General features: G+C 32.7%; 1 protein-coding gene and 1 pseudogene across 1 annotated transcript; both read right to left on the minus strand.

Annotated features, from left to right (window-relative positions):
• Positions 1 to 432: 432 nt before the first annotated feature.
• Positions 433 to 1,648, minus strand: LOC143529321 (trans-resveratrol di-O-methyltransferase-like; annotated as a pseudogene).
• Positions 1,649 to 5,983: 4,335 nt separating this feature from the next.
• LOC143529371 (uncharacterized) lies at positions 5,984 to 10,106 on the minus strand. The gene is made up of 7 exons (XM_077025186.1): positions 9,882 to 10,106; positions 9,000 to 9,032; positions 8,414 to 8,526; positions 7,606 to 7,724; positions 7,004 to 7,307; positions 6,810 to 6,864; positions 5,984 to 6,252 (listed from the first exon to the last, which is right to left on the minus strand). The coding sequence occupies exons 1-7, from the start codon at positions 10,008 to 10,010 to the stop codon at positions 6,178 to 6,180; spliced, it is 828 nt and encodes a 275-aa protein (XP_076881301.1). The 5' UTR covers positions 10,011 to 10,106; the 3' UTR covers positions 5,984 to 6,177.
• Positions 10,107 to 11,095: the final 989 nt, after the last annotated feature.

Below are 11,095 nucleotides of genomic sequence, written 5' to 3' on the forward strand. Positions count from 1 at the left end.
ATGATCAATAATAACCAAAAATAGTAAATGTACACCGGTAACATTGTTAAACACAATGATATATTGTCAAGATGAACATATATGTATGTATGTCCTTTTACGACTTGTTATGGTCGGTTACAACTAATTAAGACCTATTTATGACCCATTAGAAGTTTAGAACTCATTACAACTTAACATGACCAATTACAACATTAGTAACATAACATTGTTACACTATTAATAATATTTATCTATATGTACATGAACTTTTGGAGTCTTGTACACCACATACCTTGCACACCCTCTTAGCACTGCCAAGAGTTTAATAATAATAAGATGGAAAACAACAACATTGGTACAAAGGAACCACAACACAAACAAGTTCAAACATGGTAAGAAGTTGCATATTTTAGTAGATTTGATAGCAATTACGTTGGCAGTGCGACTTATCTACGGATAAACTTCAATGAGAGATCTCAACCCCAAAACTGCAGTTATTTTGTAATCGGTAAAGCCAGAATCAAGGAAGAGTTTTGCCCAATCTTTTTCACTCCTTTCTCTTCCTGTCACCAAAGTCATGATATGCATATCAGATAAGAGTTGAGTCTCGAGTATTTCAGTATTCTCTATGTTGTCAACCTTCACGACCATGTCTATGATAATCAGTTTTCCTCCATTTTCCTTGCTCGGAATCGCTTCAAAGCATTGCTTCAGTATCTTAACGCATTCCTCGTCACTCCAATCGTGTAGAATGTTCTTGTACAACACAAATCATCATCAAACTTTCTTTTCAAAAATAGTGAAATTATTTGTGGAAAATAAACTCATGATTACATGCATCAAAATAGGTATTGGAGAATAATTAAGATTTAAGAATACCTTAAGCAAAAGTGCATTAGCTTTAGGAATAGCTTCAAACATATCTCCACCAACATAACTCAAGTTCTTACTTCCAACCAACCCATCAACAACACAAGGAAGATCAAAACTGATGCACCTAATATTGGGAAAAGCGTCGGCAAGAGCTTTGCAAACAGTCCCAGTACCACCCCCAACATCAACAATAGAATCTAAACCTTCAAAAACATCCCCACAATGTTTAAGAATGACACTTGTGACAATCCTTGAATCGCTAGCCATCGCTTCATTGAAGAAATGATTAAGCCTCGGCTCTTGGCTTGCCATATCCCAAAACATTCTCCCATGGGCTGTGTAAAATGGGTTTACGTCATCGTTTTGGAACCATTTGCTCATGTGTTGCAATGGTTCCATCAATATTGGATCCGTCGCGGATAACAAAAGAGGTCTAACGCTTAATGGCTCTTCCGTTAAAAGCAATCGAGAAGCAGGAGCGAGCAAATAGCCTTCTCCCTCGTCATAAGTGCCTTCGGGTGTGGGAGATAAATTTTGTTTCACAAAGAAACCGGAGTGAACAAGGATGCGCATAAAGCCGATAGACAAAAGGAATTCTCTCCTTGTTTATGGCGAGGGCGTCGACTAACTCCGAAAGCAGCATAGGCGAACCATGGCGATCGATGATATCTGGTATTTGTAGCTGAATTGCGCATTTAAGTGACATGGAGTTTATATAGCTGAAAATATGGTTCCATATGTGAGTTTGAGAAGCTAGTAGCTCTTGAGCTAGCTCACTATTTTGCAATGCCATCTTAGAAACAATTTCACATGTTGTGAACATACTACACACACACACATATATAATTATATATAGAGAGGGATATGTGAAGAGATAATCTAAGTATGTTACTTCCTGCAATGCTATCCATCTTACGTGCACAACTCGATCTTCGTTTCATCTTCAATTAATAATTAGAGTGCCTTTTAATAAAAGCTTAAATGCTAAGTTACTAACTTATAGCTTGTTTATTTATAAACTAACTTTGCTACTAGTTTAAAATTGTAACTAACATACAATACATATACAATAAACTATATATGTATGATATGCCATGAATGTAGCTAAACACATATTTTAAGGGGACATTTGACTCAAGTACGAATTGATATGACTAACCAAAACGTAAAATACACAAACAACTATTATATGGTTCTCCACATATCATCGAAGAAATATAACTCAAAAACTCTTATTACATATAACTCGTGTTTCTCTTGATTAACCGTAACTCAGTTGCATCTCATGTGTTCTGTAATGTCTAACAATAACTTGGGTTCTATAGACTAATCTTAACATTCTAGCCAAGACATTACATATTTTAACTACAATGCAATTAGTAAGCATAACCGTGACCTACTTATCAATATTGGTCCCTCAAGTTCATTGACGTATGACTTGGAGTCCGAAATTACCAATATAGGCTTGTTTTGCAATAAATAATTCGCTAAAGAAATTGGAATCAACAACGTTGAAAATCTATGAGATTTAGCTTCGAAAATTTGTTAAAAGGAATTGTCATGTAAATTTGTGAAACCCACAATAAGAGCGTATACACAATGCGTGACGACCTATATCATGCTTAGAGCATTCTCAATCCGTTCCCCATCTCTATCCCTATAATTACACTAAAAAACACTACATTTCTCTCTCATGCTTAATTAAATAGTATTTTTTATACATTTATCATTACAGTTTTCTCTCTCCTCTACTCACAACCAATCCAACAAATATTAAAAAATAAATAGGGAAAACAATGTTTCCCCAAATGTTTCCCCAAATGTTTCCCCAAAAAATCACTACATTTCTCTCTCCACCCTATAATTTACACTCACAACCACTCATCACCCCACCCTATAATTTACAAACTTCCCTCACATATTTATAGAGAATAGGATGAGAATGCTCTTAGAACATTCATAATGGAATCTTCATCCACTTTAATATAATTTACTAAAATACACACTTATTTTAAAATTTTGTTCACCTTTAAAATTCACCTCACAACCACTTTTTAAAAATATAACAAACAGTTATACGAGAGTGAATAATAGAACCTCAAATTTAAGAGTTTAATGTTGATACCCATATAACATGGGGAATGAGAAATGTGGTGGGGTACCTAATGTCGAACAATAGGTAAACTTTGGGTATGGGGATAAGAATGATGTTGTTGATGTGAATGCGCTAATGATGTTAGTTATGAAAGACTTGTTCACGGACTTATTTACGCAATCTTGCACATATAAATATTTTATTATAATATAATTCAATTTTTGTATATAAATTGGTAAGTGGAAATTATGTAAAACTCGAATAAAACGAGTTTAATAAAAAAAATGCATGGATTTGAGTTAAGACTAACTAGTAATTAATAAAAATAATTGTATATCTTTTATTCTAAATTGTAAAATTTTATAAACAAATCAACACAACCAACAACCAAATTTTATAAGCTGGAGAAAAACCACGACAACATGAAAACCGCATTAGCTCAAATTTACACCAATTAAACTAACCTATCATTCTATCGACTTAAAATTCAATCTATTTTCAAACTACATCAACTGAAATTTATACCAATAAATGTATATCTAACAATGTGCTGTTAATTATATATCAAGAACTATAGAGATATATCATGAATGTCACTTAATACGTCATGAACAAGTAATTGAATGTGATTGCTCAATCCAGATAAGATTGTACATGTATCTTTCGTTGTGGAATGAAAGTCTGTTTCTGCTGATAAAAGAAAAAAAAAGAAGATAGATTGTTACCATATTCCTCACCCCCTTAAATGAATTTTAATTGGGCCTTAGTTTTGGCATAAGTTGAGATTTAACAACACACCAACATAGTTCTGAAATTGCTATACGACAAAAGAAACACAAACAAAAAAGAAAACGTAATTAGGGATAAGGTTAATCCCCAATATATTATGATTTTTTTGGACATTCGTTTTATGCTCTTTTGAGATTTTTGTGAAACTTTTTGAGCAGGCTCGGCTCTGAGAAAGCAAAAAAAAAAGAAAATTGAGCCGAAGACGAATTTTTTTGGGCCTTAATTAAAAAGGAGTATTTTGTTGGTTTAAACAATTAAATTTTATATTAGGTTTACTTGGTTATAATTTGGGTTGGGTAAAAAATGTTTGTATAAAAATAGGATTAAACATGTCTCACATAAGACTTGAACCCATAACCTTTTGGCTGAGAGTAATACCCATTTACTACTAGACTAAGCTAGTGGTCATATAACTAGGTTTAAACATTAAATATACATATTGCTTTTAATAAAAATAAATATATTTAAAAAAAATTCGAGCCTAACATGGTGTCGGGCCTCAACCACCCGCCACCCCTATGGGCTGGCCCTGCCCTTAAGTAACATTATCACCAACACTTGCACAATAATAATATGATGAAATATTTACAATAAGTTCCACTAAATTTACTCAATCTTTCTTTTTTCTCTTTTAACTCACTAAAGTTTCATTTGACATTAGTGATATATTAGAGCATTCACAGCCAATATTTTGAACTAAAATTAAAATGATCAATGGTTTGAACTCAATTAACTACTATAAATCTTAAATATATATATATATAAAAACAAAAGTTTTAAAAGCTCTCAAGTTGCTTCTCACATCTTCTCAAGCCATCATATTGTTTTATTTGCAAATGAAAGCTTCTTATGCATTTGACCCAAAAATTTACTGGTATGAGTCTCTTCAAATCCAGATAACCCTTAAACGGGTTATAGCATCCCATTAAATTAAAAATTAATCTCACTAAATATTTCAGATTTAAAAAAAGAAAGAAAGATACCGTGTATAATTAAGAAACAATTTTATAGTAAAAAAAAATAAGCGGGTCATGGGTCTCACTAAACTCAGATAACTTTTAAAGCGGGTTGCAACATCTAATTTATTTTTGAAACCCTTTTACAATAAATAAAATTAAAATCCAAAAAAAAAATATATAAATATTAGAAACGAATAATGTAAAACAACATCCGGGGATAAAAGCTATATAATTGCCTACTTGGTTAATATTCTACAAACACCAATACGGTGAGAAAGGGAGAGAAGCTAACAGGATAAGAGAGAACAAGGAACCACAATTTGCACCTCTAACGATAAATGGGTTACTTCTATTTTACACGAAGCGTTTAGCGTTGAGCTAACCTTAATGAGCCAAACTGGATGAGTTAAAACATACCGGACTGGGGCCAATATAAGTGTGTCTTCTCTGTGCATGCATACCATATGGCATATGATTTTCCTTATAAATTTTGTTTTAATTAGATTTTAGTTATAACGCTTAGGGGATTTTAGCAAACACATTATGTTTGTTCTTTTCATATATTACAATAGATGTTTTATTGATGGTCACTTAAGGGATTGCAAAATCTTGTAATTGATGACATGTTGATTGTTGATCATGTCAAACTTAATCTAGTTTGAATAAAGAAACATGCTTTTCTTTAACGGTAGTACTAGGTTCAAATAAACATTAACTAGCAAGGCGCTAGATGGGCGGAAGAAAAGAAAATCACATGAATAAAAGAGGGCTTATCTTTTTTTTGAACTGTGCACTTTATAAAACCAACAAAAACAACCCAAAGGCGCCCTATCTCCATAAGCCGGAGAGAAGCGCAGAGCCACGAGAAACAATTACATGAAATTAAATTTACACCAATTTAACCAATCTATCGATCTATATTTAGATCTATTTCTAAACCAAAGAAAACCGAGCGCTTTGATATCTCCGATTATCTCTTCCACTTTAACATTCTAAAATTCCTTTTTTGATTAATAAAAGTAAAATAAGTTTATTATTTTAAAAATTGTTAGTATAAAAATGATTGTAACAAAATACATGAAAGTGCAATTGAAACTAGATTAAATTATGGTTATCTATGCATTTAGCTCTTTAGATTATCCTAAAAAACTATAACTATTAGTAAAATTTAAAATGAAAATTTTCATTTATTATTGAAAAATCACTACAAAATATCTTTTATAATGACACAAATTCAGTAATGCATGTTTACTTATCCATAAAGAACTATTTCATTTGTGGCCAAAAAAACATAAGATACTTGTAACACTTGTACAGTAACAATATCTAAAACATTTAGCTGCAGCCAAAACAATCTAATGATCTATGTTAGTTTAGGTGTCTTTCTGCATAATGATGATGTTGAATTGAATAAGAGTACTGAGTACATCACATAAATCGAATGAACTCTCCGCGTTTGACTTGAATCCGTAACTATTCTTAGTTTGGCGCTAATTTGTCACATAACGATTGATATGCAGCACTGCAAACCTTGAATTTCTCCTCTGCAATATCCTGTTCATGTACAACATTATATTATACTAACGGGTCACTCCAAATTTGTACGTCAGCGTGCCTATGACAACATACGGGCCGTATGATGTCATACCAAGTCTACACATCACTACATCAGCGCCTATTTAAGGCCGTATGATAGGGCGAAAAATGGTCATTTAGGCGCCTAAGACTTTGTTAGTGGTCATATCAGTCACTTCTACAACAGTCATAAATATCATATGGGGCGGGTAATTTGGTGAACCGTGAACACCAACTGTCATACGACCCATATGACAAAATTTCGCCTGTCATATGATCCTTATAACCTGATTCTGCACGTCATACGGCCCGAATGAAACGTCAATAATGTGGAAAATGTGGCAGTGGTGTTTCCTTAGCCAAACCTATTTTAATACTTGTTAACATGAAAACGGGCCAAACGGTTACTAGAGTGTTTCCAAATGATTATACGCTTTTATAATCTATTTTAACATTTAATATTCAAAAAAATAATAAAGATGCCAAAAAAAATTGTATTGAGGGCCAACCCAACCCGTCCCATATTTAAAAGTTACCTTGGAAGAACCATTGTGACGATCCGGATGCCATTTCAGTGCACAAGCCCGGTATCTACAAAACACAGACGTTCATAAAAAATCATTTTCCGCCTTAGATAACATAAAAATCGAAATTGAAACTGAAACTGAAATCATTTTTTGCAGACAATAATCTCTATAATACCATTATACAAAATATTTAGAAAACTTACGCATTTTTAACGTCTTCAATGCTTAACGGGCCAGAACCACTCAAACCAAGGGCAATTCGATCTTTTCTTAAATCACTTTCTACTCTTTCTAACTCATCGTCCGAATCCTCATCATCATCCTCATCAGATTCAAACTGGCGTCTCCATTTCCATGAATCCCGATTATTATTATTACTATAATAGCCCGATGAATTTCTTGGCGGGTCATCATTTATAAACGACCAATAGTAGAAACCGGCGTTAATACCAAACGCAGACCGAAAAATCGTCTCAACTTCTTCATCTTCTTCATAAAATTGAAATCCTTCTGAAAAAGCATACAAATACAAATTCTAAATTTTATTCATTTATTCTATATAGTGCTGATGTGGCACTGGTTGATACCATGTCAGCAGCCATGTCGCATGCCACATATGTAAAAATTTCTTATGTTAAAAAAACAAAAAATAATTAGAAGACTGAAAATTGAACTTTTTTAATTTTTGGATTTGAAAAAAATTAGCAAGCGAGATGCCACATGGCATACACATAGAAATCTAACACAAGAGGCATATGAACTTCTTCACTAGTTCACTAAATGACTAATCATAATGGAAAGACACTTACTTTTGCGGGCCCAGCCATTGGCACCCTTAGGGTTGGGCCAGGGCCCATAGAATCTTCGGGGCCCGTCATTAAGATTTTTATACCATGAGCGTGAAGAAGGCTTATATTCCTCACGCTAACATACAACAACAAGCATGTCAACATAAATTCATGAAACTTTTTAACAGATATACTAGCACATAAGTTAATGACAAAAGTTGTGACTTGTGACAAAACTTGGTAACATATATAATGGGTCAAAATACATATATTTTTAGGGTGCATAAACACATGTCGTGTCTCAATACTTTTCCACTTCCTTTGAATCTCATAAATATTTAATACTATTACAACAAAATTATTGAACTAATGAACTATAAAATAAACAAGGAGGTTATAAACACTCAAGTAAGTAAGTAAGTTTTGTCCAACTATTAAGCAACAAAATCTGTTTGACCCGCTTTTTAGCTAAACTTTTTGAGGCAACTTCACATATATACTAATAATCTCATATTTAATTACTTACCCTTTCAGAATACTAAAAATGTAGTATTTACCTATTCCATAGTAAAAATAATAAACTCAGTTATTTATAACAGAAAAAAAAAACTATTCTGTCGATGTTTCACGTTAATAAAGTGGTTTTCGTATTTGTTTATTCAGTGACGCAAACCGTTATAGTGTTCAGACATGAACTTTATACGAAAGTTTGAACTTTAGGATTTAATTACCTTTGCTAGAAAACTCCTAAAATCTCATATTTTACATTTAATATTGACATAAGTGGCTAAACCAACTCAACATTGATATTCATACATGAGTGATCATTTGATTATGAGATTTACCTGGAAAATATTTTCTGCAAAAGCATTAACATTCCTCAACATTTCCTGTTTGGCATAATATTTTCTTTGTCGTCTTCCATTGAAGTTAGGTCTCTGAAAATACCGCAAAGAAATCAATAATCAGTTTCAAGTTTCAAAATTAAACAAAAAAAGATAATCATATTCTTGATAACTGTGCTTTGCATGTCTATCAACTGACCATCTTAAATGACTAGTAAGATAAAAAAGTAACATACACATTAATGAAAGACAAATATGACCCGAAATTTGAGAAAAATGTAAAACTATGCAAAACTAAGTATCTTAGGGTACTAATACTGCTGAGAAAAATCATGCCTTTTAGACACTAATAGCTCATCTCACTTCACGACAAACGATGTTGAGTGAAAAATACTTCAACTATAATTCTTAAGAAATCGTTGCACAAACATATTACAGATTCGGGCTGTGGAAACAGCCTCGATGCGTACATGACACCCCCCGGACCCCGCCCTTCTACTACAACATGTTTAAGCAATTGAATAACTGGGATCTTGAAAAGAAAGGGTTGCATCCAAGATTCTTACCCGTGAGGAACTCCTACTAGACCGTCCAATCTGCTGCAAAATTTAGGAACAAGAAAAGGGTGCAATTAGAAAACTAAGTGATTTAAATTCACATATTGCTAACTATGATCAAATGAAACCGCAATAATACACAAGATTGTGTCATACTTTCAGGAATGTATATCCAAGTCAAAAGATATTTAATATACTTCATTTCTATTAGCACTAACAAAGCTATCAATCCGGCCTAGGGGTGCAAACGAGCCGAGCCAAGCCCGAGAACAACTAGGCTACTTCATTATTTATTAACTAATATTCATATATTTTTTAATTATTTCTATATATCTTTAAGAAAACCTTAAACGAACCTAAGCTTGGCTCGAGCTCATGTAGTGCCTTAAACGAGCCAAAGCTCAGCTCGAGCTCCGTAGTGCAGTGTCTTCCATTAATACATAGAAGTCCAAACGTGGTCAAACTTAAAGAAACACAAGACTCATTAAGGCTCAACGAGTTTCACATACAAGGCTCGAGCTCGATAAATAAACAACTTTTATTTAAGGCTCGTTTGCACCCCTAATGCGGCCCCTCCCCAGACCCTGCAGGAGCCAAGTCAAGCACCGGGTACACATTTTAAATACCCGACAAGAATGCTAAAGATCGAAACTTTACAACTTGTAACTCAAATCCCAACAACCTTTAACCCTAATATGTCAATCTAGTTGACCAAAAACCTAAAAATTTTGTAATTGATTAAATCCCCTATGCAATTAATCTAATGTTATTCATGTGCTCTAAACATTGTTTTTTTAATTAAAATAAAGATAAATAAATAATAAAACAGAGTAATTGAATGAATTAAATTTTTTTTTTTTAAAAACAAGAAAATTAAGGAAAGAGGATTACAGATTCCCAATGGGTTTTTCGTCTACGATTAAGAACAGGGGTTGAATGAAAGCAAGAGGCTTTGATATATAAAGGGTAATCGTTGTTAATGTTTAAGTTAATTAGGGCTAATTTGGTTGCCCTGTTCATCCTTCCTGCAATTGTTACAAAGAAATTGGAGGTGAAGGAATAATAATTAATAATAGGAAGGTGGTAATTGTATGGAGAAAATGGAAAAAGCTTAAAACTTTCTTTCAACCATTTGTATGGTAATTGATGTAGTAGGGTTATTATTATTATTATTATTTAATTTTTTAAAAATTTTCTAACATTTCTTTATAGAATAAATTTATTGTGAGAATTGCATAAATAAATCGGTTGGAGATGGCGCGTTGAATATTAATGAGATAGTGAGTAGGCGGTTACTGGTTTAAACGAAAACTTGTACTAATCGACATGGTGTACGTGAACAACTCATGGTGCTTAACTGGACTGTGGTGTTCCGGTCCTGGTTCGATCCAACTTTGAAACAATGGATAAAAGATGTGTTTCCTATATGTTAATTTTTTAAATGTATTTCCTTTATCAAGGTTACGGTTCCTTTTAATTGTGTATTGCTTTATCGTACAATATGTTTCAATAGTTGTACTACTTTTCTTCCCTCGAACTATTGGAACTATTACTTATTCTTTTGGAGTATTTGTTAAAATACAATACATGTCTAGTTTAATTGAAATGTTAATAAACCGTATACTTCATAGTATACTTCATAAAGCATGAGTCCTAAATATTAATAATATTAATATTTACAAATAAAAACCACGTTATGGCGTCTTCACTGGCTTAATTATAGTCCAATCCTCTTATGGCTGAGAAACTATGGCCACTTCATTTGTTCTCTCAAAAAAGAAACTCGTCGTTTAAAAAAAAGTGTCAATCACACTTTACAAATTTCAAATTTTGTATATTATGTATATATACAATCAGAATTTGATTGACCCCAGATTTTTCCGGATATCGACCTGCATACAAAACAACACGAATTGGTGAAGATATAAAACTAAAGTTGGTTGTTTGTGGAGTGTTTTTTTTACGAATGACGAAATTATTAACACATCACGCTCTTAATTTACTAGATTTGGTAACGAGCTATTTTTACACTAAACATAATTCAATCAGGTAAAACACTTGAAACTAGTTTTTCAGTGACCAATTTATACCGCTAAAAAATTCAA

The sequence above is a fragment of the Bidens hawaiensis genome, unplaced genomic scaffold, assembly GCF_021521415.1.
Source record: "Bidens hawaiensis isolate Kalapana, Puna unplaced genomic scaffold, B.hawaiensis_p1.1 tig00008535_1, whole genome shotgun sequence".
Taxonomy (NCBI): Eukaryota; Viridiplantae; Streptophyta; class Magnoliopsida; order Asterales; family Asteraceae; genus Bidens; species Bidens hawaiensis.

What these genes read in the sequence shown, in the direction of transcription:
- LOC143529371 (XM_077025186.1), bottom strand. Translation starts at nt 10,010, where the DNA reads ATGAACAGGGCAACCAAATTAGCCCTAATTAACTTAAACATTAACAAC. An exon ending in GGCTGGGCCCGCAAAAGTAA is followed by an intron (nt 7,308 to 7,605) that starts GTGTCTTTCCAT and finishes CTTTTTCAGAAG; the next exon opens with GATTTCAATTTTATGAAGAA. An exon ending in ATTGAAGACGTTAAAAATGC is followed by an intron (nt 6,865 to 7,003) that starts GTAAGTTTTCTA and finishes TGTGTTTTGTAG; the next exon opens with ATACCGGGCTTGTGCACTGA.